Below are 26,229 nucleotides of genomic sequence, written 5' to 3'. Positions count from 1 at the left end.
TAGTGACTGTTAAAGGTTTGTTTGCATTTGTAAACAGTGAAGTGAAACAGCTTTTCTCTAAACATCATTCTGATGAAATAAACAGAAAGGAGCATTTTGTAATCACAAAGCCTCCCCCATGGACTTAGGTCAAATGTTCCTATTTCTGAATATATATTCAGAATTGGTCCTGAAATAAATACATCAACAGCTGCAAACAAACGAAAGTCAAAACAACAGTCGCACATTTCTTCATTGTTTCTAGTGTTCTTCATTGGATTTACAATTAAACTAAGTGTAAGAAATATTGAGATTAAAATTTCGAAATAAATGTAAGTATTGTAATATTTTTAAGAGCTCCAACAGGGTCACAACCCAGCTGCACCACGTCGGCTTTCTAGAAACACCAAAATAGCATCAAATCCATTCATTAATTCTTTAATACACTGGCCTAATTCTTGGTTATTTCCTTTTAGGTGATATGAATCTCACCACAGCTAAACTGGTTTGTGTGTTAGTGTTAAATTGAAGTGAAGATACTGTGTCACTGGTCCAAACGTTGCTGCAGTATTTCATCTTTGAGCGAAAAAACCTCTGTTAAGAATATTGAATTCCAGTTCATTGATTTCAGTGTAAATTTGATGATGCAATTCAAGTTTCAAACATTGACTTTCTCAGCCCTGTGTTTATGACGTCAACAACAATCCTGACTTTCCCCAGTTCATCCAACACTAAATTAATGCACCTTGATATCACACTGCAGATTGACCCTCTATGACCCACAACAATCTAAGCATTATCTTAGATTTACTAATAAATACTGACATGTAATACGAGGAAATAATGACCGAAGTTCCCTTGTTGTCCTGTGCACAGGTACATCCAGGCAGCCACATCTCCGAAGGATATCATCATCATGGTGGACATCAGCGGCAGCATGAAGGGGCTGAAGATGACTATCGCCAAACACACTATCAACACCATCCTGGACACTCTGGGAGAGAACGACTTTGTCAACGTCATTGCTGTGAGGCATACACTATATAGGATATTTCTCCAAGTATTATGTTATTCATACACCTGCCTGTAATCATCAAGATGTGTGTGTGTGTGTGTGTGTGTCTTGCTGTCTGCAGTACACTGACTATGTCCGTTATGTGGAGCCGTGCTTCAGAGGAACTCTGGTCCAGGCTGACTTGGATAACAGAGAGGTAAGACTATTATCTGCTCCATGGAAGCTTAAAGAGCTGGGGAGGCGTCTTAGCTGCCAGCACACACACACACACACACACACACACACACACACACACACACACACACACACACACACACACACACTCAGAGGAATACCCTCATCTTTGCATTAACATCTTGGACTCCTTCCTGGAGTGACATCAGAAACCACACAATCATTCTGTGTGTGTGTGTGTGTGTGTGTGTGTGTGTGTGTGTGTGTCCATGTCTGTCTAACATTAAGAGGGCTAATTTTGGTTGAATATCATCATTGTGAGGACATTTAACATTTTGGCAGGTCCTCATAAATCCAATGGGCCGTTTAAGGGTTGAAGACTTGGTTTTAGGGTTAGGGTTTAGGTTAGGGTTAGACATTTAGTAATGATGGTTAATGTAAGGGTAAGGGGCTAGGGAATGCATTATGTAATTGAGTCTCCTCATAACCATAGAGTGACATTGTTATGTTTTTTTATTTATTAACAGACATGTGCATTTAAACGTGGTTTTAGGTTGAGATGTGGTCGTCATGGATGGGTTAAGGGGCTTGTGGACATAATGTTGTGTGTTACATGTGTGCAGTGTCTAAATCATTATATGGGGGACATCAAATAGTTCATATACATTTTAAAACTTATATTTCTGAGCATTTGCAAATAAATCAGAATGATCTGTGCACTTGGCTGGTAGGCTTGAAGAGAGAACATCTTTCTTTCTCTCTTTCTCTCAGCACTTTAAGCTGCTGGTGGATGAGCTGCACGTTAAAGGAGAAGCAAAGATCAAGAATGCCATGAAGGAAGCCTTCAAAATTCTCAATGAGGTTTGTGTCCTGTGTGACAAAAGTACATTCAAGTATAAATGAATGAAGAGTTTCCATCCTAAGTGAAGCAGGTATAATCCAGCCTGACATCAAGCAGATACAAGTTGTTGGTCTGTATCTCTACATGTGTGTTTGTGTGCAGGTGAGGGTGAACGGCCAGGGCAGCATGTGCAACCAGGCCATCATGCTGATCACAGACGGAGCCATGGAGGACTTTGAGTCCGTCTTTGAGGAGTTTAACTGGCCTGAACGCAGGGTGAGGAAATGTCGGCAGAGCCCTTAAAACTGAGAACTGTTCCCAATAGGGAGGGCGGGGGGGTGTCCATGATTGACTTTGAAGGTCAAAGTCATTGTCATCAACTTTAACATGGTCCATAAACACTTTTATATCCACAAATAGAAGAGCAAGAGAGACAATCAAGAGTTATATTGATCAGCGAATTAGTCCCCATCATATGATGTCATATCATAAGGGATGTGAGGAAGACAATACAATAAAGTGAGAAATGGATGTCATCATACTTAAAATGTTATTTTGTGAGGTATCTTTATCGATAGAAATAATTTATGATCATATGGTAGGAATCATGTCGTCCTTTGGAGCAACAATCTTTGTCCAGTGAATCTCATTATAAGTTGTTTGTGCGCATTGGCCCCTGTTTAAAGCAAGCGATGGGGAGAAGCTGGTGTACATTCTTCCTGTGCCTCAACAGCTTTATATACCACCTCACAAAAGGTGGCTGCAAACGTATTAGTCCCATGAATTATGACATTAGCAGCTTTTTTAAGCTTAGTTAAGTAAGGCCAGAAAGTTCATGAAACTTAAATCAATTGCTCAAAATAACACGGAAAAATATTGCAAGACATGCTCAGAGTCAAAGAGCATGGACCAAATCAGCCAGAGCATCACATCACCCAGCTCGGAATTTATTTAAAAACACTGTCGTCATATAATAGTGCACGTGAAAGTGGCTCCACTTTTCAGCCTGCAGCTGTTTCCGTCTGTGGATTTTCATGCTAAGATGCAGACTTACAGGGCAGCTGTACGGAACTATTTTGTTTCAATGAATGCCAGCAAAGATCTGACTCAATGACAGATTAACCGTGCAAGCGGTTCAACAAGTGGCTCAGTCAGACATGCAGCCTCTATCCCCCCAATCCGAGTGTGAATGGCTCCACTGCAGGTGGAGTATTTCTGTAACAAAAAGAATGTATCAAACCAAAATAAATCGAGACATTTTCTTTTAGTTATACACCAGATTCAGCTTTTGGACATTTTTGTGTCGCTCATAGATATCGCTACTCGGATATTTATGGGTCATGGCCTTAAGTGTGGTAGGAAGCAACAGGTCAAAAATATGTAGCTCACAAAGATGTTGAAAAGATCCAGGACACATAGCAGAGTGTGAACTGGTGTGTTTCTCTGCTCAGGTGCGAGTCTTCACCTACCTGATCGGCAGAGAGATGACCTTTGCTCAGAACACCAAGTGGATCGCCTGCAACAATAAAGGTCAGCAGCTGTGTGTGTCTGTGTGTGTGAGTGAGCGTGTGTGTGTGTGTTTTTCTGTGTGTGTGTTTGTGCGTGTGTTCACCACTGTTTTGTTTTATGTGTTCTCAGGTTACTACACCCACGTCTCCACACTTGCAGACGTGCAGGAGAACGTCATGGAGTACCTGCACGTGCTCAGCCGACCGATGGTCATCAACCACGACCATGACATCATCTGGACAGAAGCCTATATGGACACTGTGGTATGCCAGAGCAGCCAATCAGAGAGCTTGAACAATCAGTTCACGATTCATTTCAGAGATAACAAATGATGTCAAATCTCAACTCATTTCCTTTTGAACTGCTCCTTTATTCCATCATACTGTATGGTGGTCCGCATCTTCATTATCACTTCACTTTCATCTCTGTGTCTGTTTCCTCCTTGTGTCTCACCTCATTCTCCCATGATCCTCTGGGCCTTCCATTCCATTGATCCGGCAGCTTCCCAGCACGAAGGAGGTAAAAAAAGAAGCTGTAGTTTTGGATAAAGAGACAGTTTTTTCGTTTGTGCTGAAAAAATAAAATACAAAATATCTTGAAAATGAACCAAATCCAAAACATATTTTTTATGTTATTTGACTTTCAGAGGTGTCATGATCCTCAGCTCTAGATTGTAGTGACTGTAGTAAGTTCATTACAGGGTGCAGCAGCCCTATATCGCCATCTGGAGTTTCACCACAGAGCAGCAGTAGTTGCCTATAGTGTTGCCATAAACATAAGTATTGTATATCTCTATAGACAAAGAAGAATATAATTTTAATGCTAACTTTTTACTGTTCAACATAAATAATGAAGCATGAAATTCTAACTACCAAACAAGACTAATAGACAACAACTTGAAACTTTAGCCCAGAGTCCACCCTAAACCCTCTGACCTGAATAAATACAAAACAAAAGAAATCAATTTAAGCCTCATAAACAAAGAGCATGTGACTGTGTCACATCAGATTGTAGAATCCCTGTACCGCCCAGCACTGTTAATCCTGTCATAGTCACACAAAGTCTTTAGAAATGTTTTCATTGATACATCAGTGATCTTGAACCTGTAGGTCTTTGTTTTTAATGATTTGATAATAATACTGTGTATTAAAAATGTCCCTGTCTCAGCTCTTCACCACCAAGGCTCAGAGTCTACTGCTGATGACGTCTGTGGCAATGCCGGTGTTCAGCAAGAAGAAGGAGACGGTCAGTGTCCAAAGACTGAAGGACACTTACTGTGTGTCTCAGTAACTGTAACTGTTGCTGGTAAAAGCTGTTTCATAAAAAAAGACAAAGGACCTCTGAGCTGTTGAATCTCAGAGGTCCTTTGTCTTTTTTTATGCACATCAGATCGACCTCAGACCTCACCCTTAACCTTAACCCTTTATTATGAAGAAGTGTAATAGTGCTGAGCCATAACCCTTTGACCTGTCTCACCAGTTGTCCCACGGGATCCTGCTGGGTGTTGTGGGCACAGACATCCCACTGATGGAGGTGATGAAGCTGGCGCCCCGATACATGGTGAGCTCAGTCCTGTTGAGCTCTCAATGATACTGGTTCTTGGAATCTACATTATTTCGGAAACTCCTCTGATTCTAGCCACTGTCAGATTTACGAAATGTAAAAACTTTTAAGACCAAAGTTAACATGCCTTTGTGCTGTTTTGTTTTTAGATATATGATGTTACAATACACAAGCAATTGAATCAGTAAACACAATGGCTTAATATTTCTACCTCAGAAATGTCAATGTCTCAAAAGAAAAAGATTCAGACAGCTCGATCCTGAGTGTTTTTTTTCTCAGCTTTCCAAAGCAAACCTCCGACGTCTCACAGTATCAGAGTATTAGAGGAGTCGCCATTTACAATATGTAAAATCACATCAAGACATTTTAAGGCCACAAATAATGTAACTTTGAGGAACAGAGATGACGTTTAGGGTTTTAATCAGTGACGGGAGCGCATATTTGTTATTTGTTCTCTGTTTTCCTGCCTCTGCCTCAGCTGGGAGCACATGGCTACGCCTTCCTCCTCACCAACAACGGTTACATCTTGGCACACCCCGACCTTCGACCTCTGGTGAGTTCTGCCTCAAATTTAGCCCACTCTGATTCACAAGATCAATGTTTAGAGTGTTGCAGTGTAGCAGATGTCCTGAAGGGTACATTGAGGGCAGTTATTGAGTATCTCACTCTGTCCTGCAGTATAAAGATGGAAAGAAACTGAAGCCAAAGCCCAACTACAACAGTGTGGATATGTCTGAGGTGGAGTGGGAGGATACAGATGAATTGGTAAACACACAGACACACACTCATACACAAACACAACTATATGATTATCAAATAACAAAATGTGGAGGAGTGACTCAAATAAAGTTTTTAAAATATGTTACAAGCATGTTACACTTGTGTTTGCTGTTGTTATACAAGTTCCAACTCACATTTCTCTATCCCGAGTTCCCTTTTTCAAAGTGAGAGGTGTCAATCAACTTTTTGAATGTTTTGAGTCCAGCATCCAGGTATCCACAGTGCACTTCATGTTGGCATACTTGTGTGTACATATGTGTATATACTCAACTATGCTAGTATGAGTGTATAAGTATGCATTTTTTATTACAAGAACTGTTGTGCTGAGCTACATGTTGATAATAAGTTTTGCAAAAGTGAACTCAGTATAGAGATTATATCAAGTTTGTTGACCTTTCACATTCCCATTGTTAGGGTTAAGATCCAGTCAGTTGTGATGGTTGCGGGATGGACGAATAACAACCTGAAACCCTGACCCAACTGGGGTCATTTACAAATGCATTTTCAAACTAGAATGCTACTCATAGAGTGCATATCTCCACCAAGGCCACACACTCCCCCTATCGAGCCATATTTAAATTCACATTTTTATTTGTATCTGCACCAATTAGCACAAACCTATAAAGCCACTACCTCATAATAATAAAGAAAGCCATCTGCCCCCTAATCCAAAAATCACATAAAGATTGGTTATTCCCTGGCACATACTGCATCCTTCTGCCAGGTTTTGTTGTAAGCCGCCCCAGTAGTTTTTTTGTAATCCTGCTAACTAACAAACGCAAATGAAAACATGACCTCCTTTGTGAAGATAACATTTTTTTTGCATTTTTTGTAGCGCTCAATAACTTCACAAGTTGAGTCTGTATGAATTCAAGTCATAGGAATAGAAGCACCAGTACAACAAACCAATCCAAGCAATCAATAAAAATATGCAGAGCAAGAAAGTGATTTGGCTCTTCTTGTCCTTTCAGCTGAGAACAGCCATGGTGAAAGGAGAGACCGGCAGCATGAGCCTCAGCACCAGAGCATCTGTGGACAAAGGGGTGAGGAAGCCATCCCTTCTTACAGTGTTGAATGAATGATTTTTTATATAACACCCAGAATGATTTTCTAACAAGTGTTTGTTTTGTTTGAATCAGAGTCTGGATTTTATTAGGTTGGATGATACAAATTCAATTATCCCCAAAATGAAACTGTCCCATACCCTTCAGTATGTGGTTGACAGCTGTTTAGCCACAATTATATTTGACTTTGTAGTGGGACATCCTAGCATTCAGAAACACACCAACTATGTCAGCTGAACATTGAGGAATTTTGTGCACTTCACTTTTACTGGAATATGATGATTCTTCCGACCTAGAAAGTTAGAAAAAGAGGGAAGCAGAATTGTAGTTGACAGTAATGTGCCTGTTATTGCAGGCGGCTGAAACCTGCATAAGATACTCTGATTGGCCTTCATGTCATTGGCAGCTGATAGTGGTGTTTTCATATGTTACATGTCTACAAGTGAACCACAAATGCTCAGGCTTACCATTAATATCATATCTGCTTATCACACTACTTAAAGGTTCAGTGTATAGAATTCAGTGACATCTAGTGGTGAAGTTTCATGTTGCAGCTGAATACCCCTCACCTCACCCTCCCCTTCCAAACATATAAGAGAAACTGTGTTAACCTTCAGTTGTCATAAAAACTGAAAAGGTGTTTAGTTTGTCTAGTCTGGGTTACAGTAAAAAATATGGCGGTCTCCGTAGAGAGGACCCTCCCCTGATGTAAATATAAAGTATTTAAATATAAAGGGCCCATTCTAGGGTAAGACAAAAACACTTCCAACAATTTAGATGATTAATTACAAACCAGTGAAAACATCAACAGGATTATGATACATTCAATTTCTACCAATAGATACTTTTGACCTAAATCTTACACACTGGACCTCTAAAGAAGCCCATAGGTGTGAACATTAAAATGCTAACATTACCATCATCATGTTTGAGAAATGAACATACATGACCGATTTTGACCTGGTTCCTCAGAAGGAGAATCTAGAGGTGCAGCTGGTGTATTTTTAGTTTTTTGGGGGGAAGAGGTGATGAGTGGATGAACCGTTCAAAAGTCCACAGTGACAGTGAATGAGAGGCACTGACTCTACTGACGTTTCTCTTCTCTTCAGAAAAGACCTCTGTATATCGTCAATGAATACTTCTACACAAACATTGATGAAACACCTTTCAGGTAAATCAGCTTGAATTTCTTAAGTAACACTGCTTTAAACATGCTGTCTGTTTATTTGAGTTGGTCAGCACCAGACCTTTTCATAAAATGTTTTTTGCTTTTATATTGTGATCATTTATTGTCGCTGTCCTATATCAACATCAGTGAGAATCCTGACCGTTGAAAAGTCAGTTCGGGTCTAACTGTTTCCTCCTGACGTTGTGGACACATGCAGCTCTATCTGTGTGATGTGACCACGAGAAAGCAGCAATTACAACTCACCTGCTCCCTGTGTCTCTGCAGCTTCGGCATGGTGCTGACGAAAGGTCACGGAAGCCTGATGTTTTTCGGAAACGTGTCTGTTGAGGAAGGTATGATTTTCCCACAATTCCCAAACATGAAAAGCGTTCCTACTTTTGAATGTTGAGTTTGATCGAAAATAAACGTTACTTATTCAGTAGAATTGCTCTTGATTTACTTGAATTACTGAACTGAGTGTAGTCTTTTTACAATCCTTTGCAGGGCTGCATGACCTCACCTCCCCAGACCTGACTATTGCCTCCGAGTGGTACGTCCGACACCTGAAACACGACTGTGAAACATGAACTGATGCAACAGATTTCATCCAGATGCAGCAGTTTAACTTTACGTCAGTTTATTTGTGACAGTGATGAGCAAATGAGAGCAGCAGTAAATAAAACTTATCACACAACTTAAATCATGTAGAAATGAAAGGAGATGAGTAAAAAGGTAAAAGATAAAAGTCAGGATAATTTATGTCTCTAAAAGTAGATTCATGCCATTATTCTAATATATCCATTTGTTTTACTCTTTTATTTCTTTTTTACCAACACTTTGTTTCAACTAAAACGTTTCTTAATGGGTCTGTGTGTGTTTATGAGTTTATCTTGATTTAATAAACCTTTTCCCTCAGGACTTACTGTGAGACTGACATCGACCCCGCTCACAGAAAATACTCACAGCTGCAAGTCGCCATACGTTACCTGCTGGGGTTGGAGCCCGAGCTTGAGTGTAGGTTTTTTGAATATTAAAGGCTTAAAATATTTGTTTCATAGGTTACCAAGAATTTTTATTCCCTGTACTTTCCTGTAGAGAGAAACTCCTTTTGAAAATTTTAGGTAGTATTTCTGAGATTTCTCTCCTTGGAGTAGGAAAGTAAAGAAAATGTCTTTTGAGAGAACTTTGGAAGTTCTGCCCCAATTTCTTTGACTGTTACACCGTTATTTGACCGAAGCTGTTTGTTGTGTAGGTGACGAGCTGTTGCTGCAGCAGCTGCTGTTTGACGCTGTGGTCACAGCTCCAATGGAGGCCTACTGGAACGCACTGATGCTCAACGACAGGTGACACAATATATGTAACATCCTCTGAAGCTTTAAAGGTGCTCTATGTACATTTTCTCTACGAACATTGTGGGGAGCGAGTGGCGATGATGCTCTCTTACCAAGAGCTTCTTCAGCCATAGTTTGTTTCACAAGACAAGAAAACAGTAGTAAACAATAATGTTGCTTTCCAGCACTGGAGACAGCTCCTGTTGAGTAAAGAAATAAGGTTTGAAGCTTAATTTGTGTATTTTCTGTTAGACGGATCAGTAAACAGCTGTTCATTGTAACGCTAGCATTGTAGCAAGAGAAAAAAACGTACATAGAGCCAATTTAATGGGACAGTTTCTCTTTGGAATACACATTGTTTACACAATCAACTATTTTCTATTCAAAATGATAATACATTTGTTGAGCTCTAAAAATGACCTTTGTATTATAGCATTTACATCGTTTTCCAACTCTTCACTACTTCCACATTTTGTTAGATTACAGCCTCATGTTTAAATCAATTTAAATCAGTTTTTATCATAATTACGTTTTAAGTGTTGAAGGGCCGAATTCAGGATGATCCAAACTATGTCTGCTGCATCTAAGGTTCAGTCCATAATACTTAAATGGAAGATGGTCAGTCACATGTGGTCCTCTGAGGTTTCTATGGTTCTATGTTTTTCCCTGAGTTAAAAATGGTTTCTTTTGGTAGTTTTTATTTATTGTTGATGAGGGTTAAGGGAAAATAATGTTGCACTGTGTTAAGTCCAATGAGACAAACTGTGATGTGTGAATTTGATTGATTGATTGATTGATTTGTTGATTGATTGATTGATTGATTGATTGATTTGGTGATTGATTGATTGATTGATTGATTGATTGACTGACTGATTGATTGATTGGTTGGTTGATTGATTGATTGAAGCTTCATCCTCCACTTGTGTTTGGGCTCTGCAGGGTGGAGCCGGGGATTGAGACGGCCTTCCTCGGTACTCGCTCTGGCCTGATGAGGCTCATGAGATATGCAGGAGTGGAGACCAGATCGGCAAAGTAAGTTCAAACTGTTCAAAACTAAACAGCACGTTGGACAAATACAAACAGCACCTTACTATCCCTTTGAACTGTTATTGTATGTTATTATTATTATCGTGCAGGAACAATAGTTGATGTGTCTTTCTGCTTCACATTAAGGAAATCAAATGCTAGTCTGCAGCTGGTGTCATGGTCTGTGTCCTAAACCAGTAGGCCACTGGGACATCCCAGCCAGGACTCTTATAGCTGGGAACTGTTCTATGCACCTGTTAGACTTAAACTGGTCTTTGATATTATTGAGGTCAACAATTACTTGAAGATAAGCTCGCGTTTTCTACCTTTAAACCCTTTTTGTGGTTGAAGGTACACAATGGGATTACAGAAATGATATTTGTACAGCCAGTTACTCAGTGCAGCCTTTAATCCATCACATTTCAGTAGCGTTGCTTTCAAAGTTAAAAGAAGATGATCTTTCACCCCACAGAAAGTTCTTGACTGCAGCTGATAAAGATAACCTGTTCACCATTGACCACTTCCCTCTGTGGTACCGTCTGGCCGTGGAAAACACTCCTGGAAGCTTCTTCTTCTACCCTGTCAACGACAAAGGTCTGTCTCTTACCGTCAGTATTTATTTCTATTTTGACAATTTATTTTTATTTTTTATGAGACCATCAAATATTGCCTAATCAAATTTCTCTAATCAACTAATCTTCTGTTGAATGTTCCCTCCTGACAGGGGTGAAGTATGTCATAGCGACGACATCAGTGACGGTGTCATCTGAAGGGAAGACGGCCATGGCAGGAGGTGAGTGTCACTGCTGCAGCTCTGATTCCAACTGAGGAACAGCTTTGGTTCTTTCTTCATCTGTGGGACGTCTCAAACAGGTTTAGGCATTCACTTGCATTCTGTTCTCAAAGTCCAATAAGGGACCAAGATTAGATTCCTTATAAACAACAGCCTTTAAGATATAACAAAGATCTTGAATTTACTCAAGTTTTTCTCTTGCCTCATTGTAAAATGTTTCTGCACGGGATAGTCGGCTGTAAGATATTTACCTCTAAACTAACAAAGTTGTGGTGAAGAGGGAGCTGAGCCACAAGGCAAATCTTTCAATCCTCTGACAATCATCTTTTGTCTCGAGTTCTGAGTTGTGGATGAGATTGTAGATACAAGAATCCAAAATGAGTTTCCTCCAGAGGGTCTGGGCTGAGCCTTACAGAGAGGCTAAGGAGCTCCAGAGGTAGTTTGTACTAGAGCGGCTGCTTCTTCCCATCACAAGGCGTCCAATGAGGTGGTTGGGGTATCTTCTGGACTTCTTGTTGTAGTGGATCAGGTTATATCTTGTATATTGTGATCATTGACCTGAAGTAAAAGCTATGGGTTTTGAAGCCTGTCAAATGAGAACGTTACTGTTGTCATATGGACGGCTGTGGCTGAGGGGTAGAGCGGTCGTCCTCCAACCTGAAAGTCGGCAGTTCGATCCCCAGTCTACCCCATCTTCATGCCGAAGTGTCCTTGGGGGAGATGCTGAACCCCAAATTGCCCCTCATAGAACCACAAAGTGCTGCTTATAGATGCACTGTGTGAATGGGTGACTGTAAAACTTTACTGTAAAGCATTTTCATCAAGACTAGAAAAGCGCTATATAAATTCAAAACCATTTACCATATCGATATACATTATATATATATTATAATATACGTAGGAATCTGTTTTTTCAGAAAGTAAAGATTCCCAGTATTTGAACATTCAGATTCAAGCACACAGAAGATGCTGTCTTCAACAAAGAGTGATGATCTTGTTTGCTTACACAACTTTTCAGGGGCTGTGGTGGGGAGACTGTTGGTGGAGTTTCACAGGCCTGGAAAGTCTGAAGACTTTTTATAGATCTAGATTGTGGATGAACTTTCCTGCACTTAATTTGTCATAAGACGATGTCTGCAGGTTTTTTCCTCGACTCTCCATTGTTTGGAAAAAAACATTTCTTAACCATTTGTGGTTTCTGTTGTCATGTCAAGTGGTTGTGCATTTTTAAGAAGGAAATAAAAACATAATTTAGTTAAATATAGAGTTTATTATCTTCAGCTTCATTAACAGTCCTTGAGTTAAATCTGAACTATCACAGAAAATATGGACAAACTAAATAACACATAAGTTACAGCATATATGTGGGCGGACATTCTCAGATATTCTCCGCCAGAGTCTCATAATTTGCTGTGGTGGGAATACAACTGTTGGAGTCATCGAGCTTGTGAGTTTGTGTGTGCTGGATTCCAAACTGTTGTAGCTCAAGGTTTTCCCACTAGGAGGCAGTACTGCTCCAGTATCTGTTGGGATGCAGTTAATCTCAGAGGTGAAGTTCAGAGCAGAATCTCCTTAACAGAAGCAGGATTCTGATATACTGTAAAGTTAAGTGTTCCACAGGGTATCCACCTAACAGAGGTACAAATAATGAGTTTTTAAATGGGTGATGTTAACAAATTAAAATAAACTCAACTAATTGAGGATTCATTTCAGGGCTTCACAGACATTTGTACTGAGCTTTTTGGACTTGTGCTTGTCGGACTCAGATACAGAGAGACGGTTCAAACAAAAATTGTTGTTTCATACTCCTAAGAAAGAAACAAAAACATAGATGAAGATAAGGTTCAGAAGTGCAAAAACAGCAGCTTGAGAGGAGTTCCGAGCTGGCTGAGAGATGCGGCGTTGGGAATAACAATTCACAGAGCATCCATACATTAAAGGAAGTGCTGCAACATTCCCGTTTCACTGAATCTAGTCTGGTCCATTAGTGTAGAAATCGGTCCCAGCCACAGATTTTCAGCACAATTGCAGAGCTGCAGGGTTTCTCTCTCCTGTCATCGTCTCATCAGTGATGGGAGTTTCCGGAGCAGAGGAGCAAAATGTCCAGGTAGGATTAATAATCAGGAAAAAGAAAACTATTTCAAAAGCTGCTGATTCGATACCCGTGCACAATGCCACAGCCCTCTTTGGGTGGTATCTCCTCGGGTGAGTTCAGGGGGGATATTTGTCCATCCTCCAGGTCAGTCTCAGCTCCACACTCGGCCATCAGAGGCTGCCCACGGCTCTTAATCTCCCTCTGGTATCTCGCCATCAGCGAGGCATAGATGCAGCCATAGGTCGCCGCAACCACCATCATGACACACACCGTACCGCAAACCACTCCTGCAACAATTTGCGTGCCATGTGCCCGGCGCACACTTACAGGCCGGTAACGCTGCCGAACACATTCCTCATGACTGCTGATCCGGCCGGGTGGGCAGGCAGGCCGGCTGGCATAACCTGACCCGCCCTCCTTTGTTGGACTCTTCAGGCAGTAGCTGAACATCTCTGCTGGCACGCTGCGGATGTCCTTGCCCTTCAAATCCCCTGGAAGATTGCACTGCATGCCATCTACCTGACCATCTGCAAAACAGATGGAAAGGGCAACGAAAGGGAGAAGAGCAGGAAGGTAAAGATGAAGAAGTGGGAGGGAGGAAGACAGAAAACGAAGGGAGTTGACAGAGGTCGAGGTTATTAAACGGTTTTGTTAGATGTCTTTGCTCAATACAAATCCATCCTACAGAGCAGAGATTAATTGCTTCGATTAGACAGCTTTTGAAGAACAGACTTGACATACAGAGGGATTTTCACCTGCACATTCTTAAACCATGTAAGCTGATTGCCAAAACTATCAACTTCAGAGTATTTAAGATTTGAAGAGGTCTGCTAAAGCCCTGCTCACCCCTAAAAATGAACCACTCCATCCAGTGCTTGAAGTCCCTCAGCTTGCAGTCGCACTCCCAGGGGTTTCCTGCCAGCTGGAGCTGCTGCAGACCCACCACGGGCTCAAAGGTGACTCTGTCGAGGGCCACAAACTGGTTTCTGGCAAGGGACAGCCAGGTTAGTCTCTGAAACCCATTCAGTAGGCCTTTAGGCAGCCAAAGAAGGCCATTGGAGGACAGGTCGAGACCTCGCAACCGCCACAGCCCCTTGAAAACCTCCTTGCTCAAGCCCACACCAGCCTGGCTTCCTTTCAAACCCTGTGTGGCCTCTGTGCTATTGTTGGGGTCAGATGACACCAGGGCTTCCCCGAGGTAGTTAGTGGAGAGGTTGAGCCAGCGAAGGCTGCTTAAGCTTGAGAAAGCTCCAGGCTGCAGGGAGGAAAGGTGGTTCTGGGAAAGATCCAGGAGCTCCAGGCTGCTGAGGTTGGACAGCCCTGTCTTGCCCAAAGAGGAGAGGTTGTTCTGGGGTAGGCGGAGTACCAGAGAGTCCTGGTCCAGCAGCGAGAGGATGGGGGTCAGAGAGAGGAGGCCGATGGCAGAGCAGTCAGTGGTGTTACCGTAGCAGGTGCAAACACCAGGACAACTGTGGGCCGAACCCAACAGGCCAAGTAGAACCAACACCAGGCTGGACACCGCTGCATAGACTGGAAAACATGAGCGACAAACATGAAATCAATTACAAAACTCTGAGACATTTTTTTTTATTTCCAGTTCAGCAAAGGATTTTTAATAAAATATTACAATGATAATCTTGTGGCGATATCACAACAGCTCTGCAACACTACAATAAGGAAATCAGTGTGGAAACACAGTAAAGCAATGCTGAACATGAATAAGAATGGTTCTCTGTCTACCTCTGTATTGCCTATGATGTCTTTATGTAAAAAACAATACAAAAAGACAATTTTCTTCGTGAAAATACAGTCATTGCTCTATTTTTTGGACCAAGAGAGTTTGTATTTCACAGCTCTAAACATAAGTTAAATTACTATTGTGTGAAGGAGGAATCTTCTGCCTAGCCTCAACCATGTGAGTCTCCATGTGACTTCGTCCGTACTGGTCCAGGTTCTTCATGTCTGTTGCAGAAAGTCTGGCATCCGGCTGTCGAGAATTTTCTGACAACAGAAAAGATAAAGAAAGGAGAGGATGTTATTTGAGGGAAAATGGACCTGTTTCAGAAAGTGCTGCTAAATTTAGAGTAGTTTCCACTGGTTATTGGTGTTTGTCAACATAGAAAGATGACAAAAGTTTAAGAGTAATAATGGCTGATGATACAGTATGATATGCAATTAAATTATGTTAATCGTATGTGTTCATTCCCAAAAACTGCAACCTCCACAAAACTGAATTAATGAGGCAATGCAGCTCTGCAGCTAACAATTTCGATTACACCTTTAATGCTACTAGATGTAGCTTGGCTATTTTACTTGATAAATCATGTAAACTGATCAATTAGGAAAATAATCACACATGCAATTTTATCTCAGAGATTAGGAAATCTGTCAACACATAAAACAAACAAAGAACATGATATCTACAGCTTTAGACACGTACAGATGGTGCGGCTACGTTTGTAAACAGCTATAAGGATGTGTGGCCAAACCTTGGTTACGATCATCAGCTTTGACTTAGCTACCTTAGCTATCTTAGCTTGTACTGATAAATAGCTACGTGGGACTTCGTAAGGCTACAGTGAAATAAGGAGTGTCTGAGGTTTGCGATGGAGAAACGTTAAAGGAACAACAACCCCGCAAGTTGACGAAATGTGTTGCTTAGTTACGCAATGATAATGATTGATTATATGAATTATTGTATCTCCTGCATTATACAAAAATACCATATATCAAATTATGAGGAGATAAACGGCTAAACTGGTCGACTGGATTTTCTCCCACTTCTCTTCTCCACTGTAGACGTTGATCCTTTGTGAGCTTCGTTTTGATTTACTTTGCTCTCTTTCAGCTCCACACGCGTTTACATTCATCCAATGAATTGGTCTTAAATTAAAGATTTACTCGTTCCCTCTATGAGCTTTTAGACTTATGGTCTGGTCCACGATTGAAACTGATGATTTTCTTCACTCGAACCAGTTCTCTCATCAAGAGCTGCAAGCAAGAGTGCAACTAAATGTGTGGGATTAACTGCAGTACGTTGAATGTACAGATTTATAAAACATCAACAGCTTAGTCGCTGGCAGAGCCGATCTAGAGTTTATCGTTATTACAGAGTTGTGTTGTCATTCACGGCTTGTTTCTTCTGTCCTTTTCAGTCGCTCTCGCTCAGAGAGAATACACGAGGAGCTTCACGATGAAGTCAAATAAACCCTTGTTTTCCTCCTGCAACACCGGAGAAAAGTCAATGCCAATTTCTGTCTTCTTAACACCCACCTACGGTTCCTGTACACTGCAGTTATTGTATGGCATCTGCATTGTTCTAACACATACTATCAAGAAAACAGGTTCACTGTTTTCTTTTAATGAATCGTTAGATTTTAATTTAGTCACAATGTCTTTGGTAGTTTCAGCCACGTCGACATGCAGAGGCAATTGCACATGAGAGATAATGCTGAAGGAAAAAAAAGAGAAGTGCTGTCACTCCATCATCCCTCTGTATAGCTGCTCTAAAGAGCCAGAGAAACACCGCCTCGGGGTCTTTCTTTTGTTGCAGGTCCTTCTGTTGTTAAGTTGGCACAAAAATGCCAGTCACTCTGCTGAGGACTGCGTGAGGCAGGAAAGTGCCTTCCGGCCTCAAATGGCATAACAGAGCAGGAGAAATTATAATGCAGGTGGAGCAGGGGGATAATGTGGAGAGGGGCCAATCCGACATCACACAGGAGAGAAGAAATTAAAATGTCACATAGTTCCCCGGAGATTTTCACAAATAACCCCCCTACATGTGTTCAGAGGATAAATAGTGATGCACTGTAAATGCTGATGCTCATTTGAGGAGCGTTCTCACCAGAAAAACAATATCCTTAAAAATAACTAATGTCTCAACACAGTTCAACTCACATAAAAGATTTGCTTCACACTGGCGTATACACCATTTAGATACAATTTTCTCTGATCCTAGATTAATTAAATACAACGGACCCAAATGTCATTGGACCAATTCAAATAGATTTTTAGAGATGATTGTTTTCTACGTTTTCTTCCTCTGAGAAACTGGTTTCTCTAGTAAGTGAGATGTTTATCTCAACAAGATTACGTGTTTTGTTTGTCGATAACTCAAGGGTTCATATTGTAATTATTAATGATGAAGTGATAACAAATGGGTCACAACTTATTGGTAGGTTTCAGGTTCAGCATGAAGCTTGAAACTAATGCACCATGAAAAAAAATCCTGTAAGAGGATGAGCGGGGCCTGTGTCAGACCTTAGAGCATCTCATGGAGGAGATGACTTGACCTTTTACACTGTTTAATGGTCGTAACGACAGATGGCAGTCAGTCATGCTACACATTGTGGAATGAGGAGAAAGGATTTATAGAAAAAGCACGATCTTGCTCCACATAAATCCTGCTGATGGAGCTGAATAAAAAAAACGTAACGTCCCCACGATGTCTTCATCTAGAGACTTTTTACTTTTGGATTAGTGCACAAAATTGTCCACCCGCGAAACACTCCACACACAAAGCGCTGCTTGCCTACACACACTCCAACACGCAAAGGCAAAAGAAGGGGTCGGTATGTCATCCTGTGTTTATCAAGAGTTGCTCCTGGCGGCTTTTCTGCTATTCAACATCTCCTCATTCATTCGACTCTTTGAGAGTGTCCTCTACTCCACCCCACTTTGCGTTTCTTTCTTTGGACTTGTGACGTCTAAGGACAAAACTGAGAGCGCTGAGGCTGCTGGGTGTAGGTCGGGGATGTCAGCTTCACCTAAACTCAAACTTTACCCAGCAGGTTTATCGGTGACTTAAAGTCTTCAAGCTTTATAAGGGTAATCTGTTTTAGTATTTTGTTGGTACATTTAGCATTTGTTTTGGGGATTGAGGGCTTCAACTGTGTTGAGACAAAAGACACTGGAGCTCAGGGGAAAGCAGACATGGAGACAAACAAATGCAAGATTGCATCTCAGAGTGTAAAAGTGCTACTGTGCTGCTCAGCACGATTTCTCTCTACATTGATGTGTCTCTTTGAGAGACCCCTCCTACTTGTCCTACTTGGCATCTCTTTCTTTTGACTTGTGAGTGTAAGTGATGCTCTTATCCTAAGGCAAGGCTCGCAACTATAGGGCAAGGTTTTTAGAGCAGGCGGTGTGGCCTAGTCGGTAGAGTGGTCGTTCTCCAACAAAAAAGGTCCCGGGTTCAATCCCCACTCTTTCCCATCTTCTGGGAGAGGTGGTGGACTAGTGGCAGAAAAACTTGGACTATGGGCAGAAAATTGGGAAGACATCAAACTGGAAGGTCTCTGGTTCGACTCCACGGAATAACAACAAAAAACGTACCTGGACGGAATAACAACAAAATACGAACCTGGATGGACAACACTAAAAAATCCAAGAGGATTCTCCCTACCCTGTCTAGTGCCCCTGAGCAAGGCACCTTACTCCCTCAACATCTGCTCCCTGGGCGCAGTACATGGCTGCCAACTGCTCTGTGTGTCCTGCACCAGATGGGTTAAAAGCAGAGGACAAATTTTCCTTTTTTTTGCATGAGTGTGTCTATGCATGTGTTTGGGATAAATAAATGTATCTTGTATCTTGACTTCAATTGTAGCTACAGGAGATTCAGTTTCTTAGTCTAAATTAATGTTTTTCTGTAGTTGGTCATCCCCAAAAAGGGTTTTCTGTCTTGTAGTGGGTTGTGCTGCCCTGCAGAAAATTAACTCTCAGAAAAGGGACTGAATAATCTTTCAGAATTTCATATTGAGGAGATTAACTGGTGTGACTTCCAGGTATGATTACCTCAGAATATGTAACCTATAGGCATGGGGCCTATATGCTGTGTTGTGCGTATAATTACGCCTTTCACCGCACTCTAGTTCTCCTAACAAGGCAGAGATAAAAAAAAAAAAAAAAAAAAACTAACAGGGTTACTTTTCACTGTCAACTGCTAGTTGGCAATGTGCTTCCAGCCACTGTGGATACACTTCAAACCATGGTGACTGAAACAGACACTTGAACAAAAATTACTGTAGCACAGGATAGAGATAATAGAAGATGAGGTGTATAACACCATTACACTGACAGAGGCTGAATGCGTGTTGTTTGCTTGTCTAAAGATAAGAGACATGGATGTGACATAATAACAAGTCGGCCAATCACAGTGTTGCACTCTGCATCCCCACAACATGTCAGATTTCTAGGGAGGTGAACAGAAAGCCAAAGTTTAGTGCATGCAGCTACCAATTCAAAGACTGAGTTGAAGTTGGCCTTTAGACTATATTAGTCTAATCTAGTATAAATGACTGACGAACTGGATGAGGCACTAACTTCACATAAAACTAACTTGTAACAAATAATACTGATGTGGGATTCACGTTGATCTCCTACTTGGGGTGGGCACATATACTACAAGAAATAGTAGTATATGGTTGATCTTGAGGACAGCCCCAGTTTAGAGTTTTTCTTTTTTGTTATCTTCTCATCGTCATCTTCAGCATGGATGTCATGTGCAAGACTAGTTGGAAGCAGACATTTTTTTCAAATGCACCATCAACCAGATTAGACGCCGCCCGCGCAGCATCGGCAGGTCACAGATTAAAAAATGTGGTTTCAATCCCTGAGTTGGACAGATGGTATCGGAACAAGTGGTCCCAGCGAAACCCACCCCCCTCGCCACACTCTTTTTTCTGTTTTTACTGTTGTACCATCACCGCACATCTGCTGTTTCGTAGAGGTTTTCATTTAAAGCACTTTCAAAGTACAAGCGGTAAACAGTGAACTGTACATTAGTTTGTGTGTTATTACTTTCCTCAAGAGTTTAAAGACATGTAGATTGGGATTTGGTTGATTGGAGACACTTAACTGACTAGGCGTGAATGGTTACCCCCCCCCCCACCGGGGAACATCATAGCATGCGCGTATAGCAAGTGATGAAAAAGGATGCGTTTATTTCAGACTTCAAAAGATTCCCTCCGAATCATCTCGAAAATATTGCTAATGCTACGGATTTTGTCTTTTTGAAGCATTTTCAGTGACAGTCCGGGGATTCAAACTAACTTCACAAAAAGCCGCACAATGGCCACCTCTTTATGAGCAAAAGTGCAGGTTTATTTATCTGGATAAAAATCTATTCTGCTGTATGGAGTTTGTCACTGAGGTCCTGCCGCTATGATGTTCCCTGCCTCTTCTGCAGTGCATCGCTCCACTTTCCTGGGCTCTAACATGGCATCCCGCTAGGTGCTTAATGGCTCCTGTGGCTACATTTATCCTCTCAACATCCCAAAAACGCGGCAGCCGAGCGCCTGGTCCAAGAGGCGGAGAGCACAAACACACTGCAGCATCCCCACTGAGGCAGGACGTGCATGTAAACAATTAGGGCACACACACACACACACACACAAACACACACACTGACTGCACGCCAAACTCACACACTCAAGCTTACTCCCACATGCCTTCAGACTCTCTCTTCATTAAACGCACAGGCACAGAGTTGTTCTCTACATGGCCAAAGCTGTGAGGACAATATGCGATGGTCAAACTTCTAGTTTCAGTCACGAGCCGTTCATCCTGCTGTAGGGACTTCCTCCTACTCATACACAAGTGATCCAGTGGTAATGTTAAATGGTGTAACTCACAGTCACTGTTCAGTTCATAGGTGTTGGATAGTGTTGAGGTTATTGATCATGTCTGTGCAATTCTTCTTACACCAAACTGTGAAAACTGTTTGGGGGGGGGGGGGGGGGGGGGTACATTACTGCTACAAATAGACAACAATTTTGATTGGCTATTCATTAAAACTATGCTGCTTGACCCTTGAGGGTTGTGGGAGCCATTTGGCATTAAGGCAAGAGGGAGGGCACACCCTGGCCATTTTACCAGTTGATCCCTCACATTTACACCTATGGGCCAGTCAAAGTTGCCAATTAAGTTGCATGTCTTTGGACTGTGGGTTGAAGTTGGAGCACCCAGAGAAAACCCACACAGGCACAGACAGAACACACAGAATCCTTCTTGCTGCGAGCCAACAACTGACAGAGCTTTTTTAAATAGTGCATGTTATTCACAGATTATTTGAATACTGAGAAGAATCATTAGCTACAGGTGTAGTGTGCTGTTCACTGTTGACTAAGGAGCTTTAGCCATGTTAAACAACCAGACACAAAAAGTACATTAAAGTGTGAAGACAGGTTGTCCACTTACGTCTGGCCATGTAGTTTGCGTGCACATGGACACAGTCACTGCCACTTTCAAAGACACATTTCACTGTATATACAGTAGCTACACACACACACACACACACACACAAACACACACACACACAGACACAGACACAGACTGCTCACCATCTGTTCTGCTGCTTCAAACTGAGAAAGAGCAGAGAAACTGCATCTGCAGCGTTCAGAGGAAAAAGGAAAAATTCCAGATTCAGTTTAAAAACCAAAGCTTTCTCTTCAAAAACCAGAATCTGAATCTGAGCCCGAGCTGCACTGGACTCTTCAAGGACAGAAAGTGGTCTAGTCTTTTAAACACATGGAGCTCAGTTCCTCATTAAAACCAGAATCAGGAAGCTCCTTTAACCCAGAAACCAGAGGCTGTACTGGAGTTATAATTCCGATCAAATGCCACTCATCATTGTTGTCCTCCTCCTCCTCCTCCTCCACGGCGCCGCTCTCAGCCTCTTCTTCCTGCCTCGGAGCTCTGTCCAACACACATCCAGCCACCGACTGAGAGAGAGAGCCTCTGTGTATGTTTGAGATAGAGAGACAGCGAGCGAGATAGAGAGGGAGAGAGAAGAGCTGGAGCAGCCACATGCTGCTGCTGAGCTGCTGCTAATGGTGTGTGTGTGTGTGTGTGTGTATTTGTGTGGGTCCGTGCGTGCTTGTGTGTGTGTTTTGTTCAGCGTGTGCATTATAGCAGTTTGACAGAAATAGTAACAGCAGTGTGTGCTGCAGCTGCAGGCTGAGCTCTGAATGAATGAAGCGAGAGTGGTGCACTTTGTATGAGGAGGACTCTGTCATACTCTTTTTGTAGTTGGCAACTAAGCGGATTTGAATTTGAAAAGAAAACCTGTATGAAATTAAAGAAACTAAGAATAGATAAATATTTTTAAAAAAAGATAGTTACCAGGGGGGAGCATATGTACCCTCACGAAATATGATGCCACCTTGTGGTAAGAGTGTACCACAGCAGCTTCCAAACATGTTCACAGTTTGTTTTTTTTTTCTATTTTCTCTGCCACTTATTCTTTGAGGGTCAGGAAATCCTAGCTGACATCGGGTGAGAGGTGGTGTTCACCCTGAAAACAATATCTGAATTCTAAGGTTAGTTAGAGAACGCTGTGTGTTGTCCTATAGCAGTCTGCACAGCTGCACCTATCGGTCCACACTTTTTACTAATTTCTCTTGACATCACCAATAGATGGTGACATTCACATGTTTACTCCCACTCTCCAGGGCCTGATGGGCTCAATGGTTTCTTAAACAGCTGCACGCTATAGTTTTTATTTAGATTTTCCTTGAACAGAAGAAAAAGGTGCATTTGTCTGGGACTATTTTCAGTGGCGGATAAATCCACATTTGGTCCTCTGGGGGAGTGTTTGGGGCAGCAGGACAGTTGTGTGTCATACTGAGTCAAAATGAAGAACAGTGTGCGTTTGTTGATGGTGATGAGGAAACATGTCACCCATTGTAACTCACTGGTGTGTTTTCAGTAGTTCTAAAATATATGAGGCTTTAGGTACACATAATCACACACAAACTCACACACACATGCGAAGACACACACACTTCTACCCAGTGCTAATTATTTTATGTTTTACATAACACTTATTGACAAAAGGTAAAATATCGATTGACTCTAAACCTGAATTTAAAGAAGCTAAATTAAAGTAGAGACTAGATTATATTTGATTTGCAGCATATTAAGCAGTACAAACTGAAGACAGACAGAATGGTAAATGGTGTGTATTGACACACATTCATATTGCCTATCTATTTGCAGCACTTTCTCTATCACACTGCTGTCAGTGGTTCAATATCTTGCCCAAGGACACCTTAGCGAGCGGGATGAGGAAGACTGGGATTGAACCACCAAACTTTTGTCAGCGGACGATCCGCTTTACTCTCCCACCTGAGCAACAGCCACCTTGAACGGCTCCAATAATCCAAAACTTGATTTAATCCTCTGCAACCATCAATATCACTTTGACTTAACTTTTATTTTCAGCTCTCACCCTTAACTTTGTTCTTATTGCAAAATCAGGGAACATTTCATCATGTAGAGGTTTCCAACTAAGTAATGTGATTGTTCCCTTTGTTGTTAATGACTGTACTGATTTCATTTTTCCCTCCATTCTTTTAGTCCATCAATTTTTTTAAATAATCTTATATATATATATATATATATATATATGATATATATATATATGGGTCTTAGCTGATTTGAGTGTTACTTTAAGGTTCAGTGTCTTAGATTTAAGTGAAGTTGATCTATAATAATAATCCTAGTGATGTTTTCACTGTAGATTGCCCCCTAAATTGTACGAATCGTTGTTTTCTTTACCATAGAATGGGCCCTTTATACTTAAATACTATATTTACATCAGGAGCAGGTCCTCTCTACGGAGGCTGCCATGGTTTTTACAGTATCCCAAACCTTTTATGACACTTGAAGGCTACCACAGGTTTTCTGTCATGTGTGGTATTCAGCTGCACTGAATACCCCTCACTATACCTCTAGATGTCACTAAATCGTACACACTGAACCTTTTATCAAAAATCAAATCATGTATCAGATTCCTCAAAACAACTGACACATCTACAGAGAAGATTACTAGAGCCAAAACTGCGGGGCAAGAGCAAGTGTTTGTGTCTGTGTTGTCATTACTTAATTTTCATTATTTTAGTTTGACAGATAATAAAACTATCTCTGTGATGAAATTAGCTGCAGAATAAACTAGGAAACACAACAGCAATGAGAAGTATCAGAAAGTCACACTGAGATGTCCACCGGCAGCAAAATAAACATGTGAACGATCACAGAGAGAGGAGATGGATACAAATATCACATGATGGATGGAAAGAGAACTGAGCCTACAAAGAGTTGTAGGTGCTGGTCATAAATTGAACCATTAAACTTTAATGGTTTCAGAAACGAGCTCCTACTTCAACAGAATGAATGAGAATAAATGTCTCAGGTGTGCATTGCCCCAAAGTGGACGTGTCCTCACAGACTGCAGCACAGACAGTGCAGCTGCAGTGCCGAAGGGCGGCTATGAGAACACTGCTGACAGGAAAGGAGAAAAAAACTGAGATATGAAATGAAACAGCAGAGCAAAGCTGCAGACCACTGAGTCCGCAGCAATTTTACAGGATTGAAGAAGAGTGATGCCTTAAGAGGTTTACGCGACTCAAAGGTCACAACTCGCCTTAAAGAACAAATCACATGTCATGCTCTTTGTCTTAGTTTTTATTCAGTGATGAGTTCGACTAAGATACTTCCACAGTCATGAGTACATTCTGTCCCAGAACCACAGGCTACATTATGTTATTTTAACATAGCGATATCTTTCATATGGATAACATTTCACCTTTTCTACTTACACATGAACTGACTTTTAATGTTGACAAGTTAACTATTTTGAACCCTTGAACCCTAATGATGAGAAATGCAAAAACAATGTGAAAGGTGTCTGCAGCAACATGCAGATTATCATCAACTGAATCTGCAGCTCTGCTCAGCTTTACAGAGCTTCATAGTGACTATCAGCCCACTGTTTATCCATCAGGATCAAAACGTTACTGTTCTGCTTTGCTCTTGAAGCATCAGCTTCAGTTGCAGCAGGTGTTTTCATAGGAGAGGCTGTAAAAAGCTACTGTTCACTACCAACTTAAAAGGAAATGGTTGACAGACACTGTCGGACGGCAGAAGGTGATGGAGAAAATGAATATAGGATGTCGATTGATCAGGTGGACACAAACACTGGTCCAATGAAATGCATGAGTTGCTCCATCACTGCTGGACACGTGACAAATTTTCACCACATCAACTTAGCGGTATGAATATGAATAGGTGATGATATGTCAGTGTAGAGAGTTTATAAAGATACTGACGATGAAAATGGCATCACTGAATTTGGCTGCACAGGGCCCGGTGTTTCAAACACTAAACACAATCAGCACAACCACACACCCAATCAGCAGAACACCTCAGATCCTTTGCAAAACTAAACACTCTTGTAAAAACTATACACTTTTTTATCAAAACAATATTTTTTTGCCATATGAAACACACACGCTTCATATTACTTAATTCTGCTTTAGCCAGTTACACACTGCTGTTGCTAACCTTAAACACATTTAGCAATTCCAGTTCACAGTGATTAGACTACTGTAAGTGAAGTACTCGGAGAAAGTGCAAATATACAATAAATTCACCATACACTACACAAGACCAATACTGCAGACTCATGAAAATTGAATTTATTTCTCTCCATATCCCCAAATCAGTCAACATGTCAACATGGAGAATCACAACAAAACATGTCCAAGTTTTCATGCTACTACAGGAGTGTGCATAACACTGTAAGCTCGACAAATATCAGACAAGCAGAACATTCTGTATCCAGTACAGTTTCAATGAGGGGTACCTGAGCCTGGGGCTGGAGATCATAAACCCTCCACCGCCATGCAGAGAAAAACTCTTTGATTGGGTTTAGAGACGGAGAGTATGGTGGAAGGTATGGTACTGTAAACTGTGGATGGTGTTGAAACTAGTTCTGGACCAGAGCAGAGCGGTGGAATGACCCATTGTCCCAGATGACAATGTGTTTCATCTGGTGCCTGTGGTTCACTGCTGTGACGATGTTGTGTAATCGGTCCAAACATTTGAGAATGT

The 26,229-nt window shown here is 41.4% G+C and overlaps 2 protein-coding genes across 2 annotated transcripts in view; one reads left to right on the top strand and one right to left on the bottom strand.

Annotated features, from left to right (window-relative positions):
* The window catches only part of cacna2d4b (calcium channel, voltage-dependent, alpha 2/delta subunit 4b), a 64,088-nt gene that overhangs the window by 18,344 nt on the left and 19,515 nt on the right, over window positions 1–26,229 (top strand). The window contains exons 8-27 of the mRNA XM_053427439.1: window positions 856–1,006; window positions 1,116–1,190; window positions 1,940–2,029; window positions 2,172–2,285; window positions 3,461–3,539; window positions 3,648–3,781; window positions 4,020–4,037; window positions 4,686–4,763; window positions 4,998–5,078; window positions 5,560–5,634; window positions 5,760–5,846; window positions 6,833–6,904; window positions 8,035–8,096; window positions 8,379–8,446; window positions 8,598–8,643; window positions 9,010–9,107; window positions 9,346–9,436; window positions 10,364–10,456; window positions 10,923–11,044; window positions 11,175–11,243. Coding sequence (XP_053283414.1) covers window positions 856–1,006; window positions 1,116–1,190; window positions 1,940–2,029; window positions 2,172–2,285; window positions 3,461–3,539; window positions 3,648–3,781; window positions 4,020–4,037; window positions 4,686–4,763; window positions 4,998–5,078; window positions 5,560–5,634; window positions 5,760–5,846; window positions 6,833–6,904; window positions 8,035–8,096; window positions 8,379–8,446; window positions 8,598–8,643; window positions 9,010–9,107; window positions 9,346–9,436; window positions 10,364–10,456; window positions 10,923–11,044; window positions 11,175–11,243 — 1,703 coding nt within the window. The remainder of the gene's footprint in view (window positions 1–855; window positions 1,007–1,115; window positions 1,191–1,939; window positions 2,030–2,171; window positions 2,286–3,460; window positions 3,540–3,647; window positions 3,782–4,019; window positions 4,038–4,685; window positions 4,764–4,997; window positions 5,079–5,559; window positions 5,635–5,759; window positions 5,847–6,832; window positions 6,905–8,034; window positions 8,097–8,378; window positions 8,447–8,597; window positions 8,644–9,009; window positions 9,108–9,345; window positions 9,437–10,363; window positions 10,457–10,922; window positions 11,045–11,174; window positions 11,244–26,229) is intronic.
* On the bottom strand, window positions 12,494–22,007 carry LOC128445108 (leucine-rich repeat and transmembrane domain-containing protein 2). The gene is made up of 4 exons (XM_053427878.1): window positions 21,678–22,007; window positions 15,214–15,339; window positions 14,185–14,868; window positions 12,494–13,865 (listed from the first exon to the last, which is right to left on the bottom strand). Exons 2-4 carry the CDS (start codon window positions 15,296–15,298, stop codon window positions 13,384–13,386), a joined length of 1,251 nt encoding a protein of 416 aa, XP_053283853.1. The 5' UTR covers window positions 15,299–15,339; window positions 21,678–22,007; the 3' UTR covers window positions 12,494–13,383.

The sequence above is a fragment of the Pleuronectes platessa genome, chromosome 7 (assembly GCF_947347685.1).
Source record: "Pleuronectes platessa chromosome 7, fPlePla1.1, whole genome shotgun sequence".
Taxonomy (NCBI): Eukaryota; Metazoa; Chordata; class Actinopteri; order Pleuronectiformes; family Pleuronectidae; genus Pleuronectes; species Pleuronectes platessa.
The sequence above is the reverse complement of the archived record's forward strand: the minus strand, read 5'-3'. Positions and strand labels throughout refer to the sequence as shown.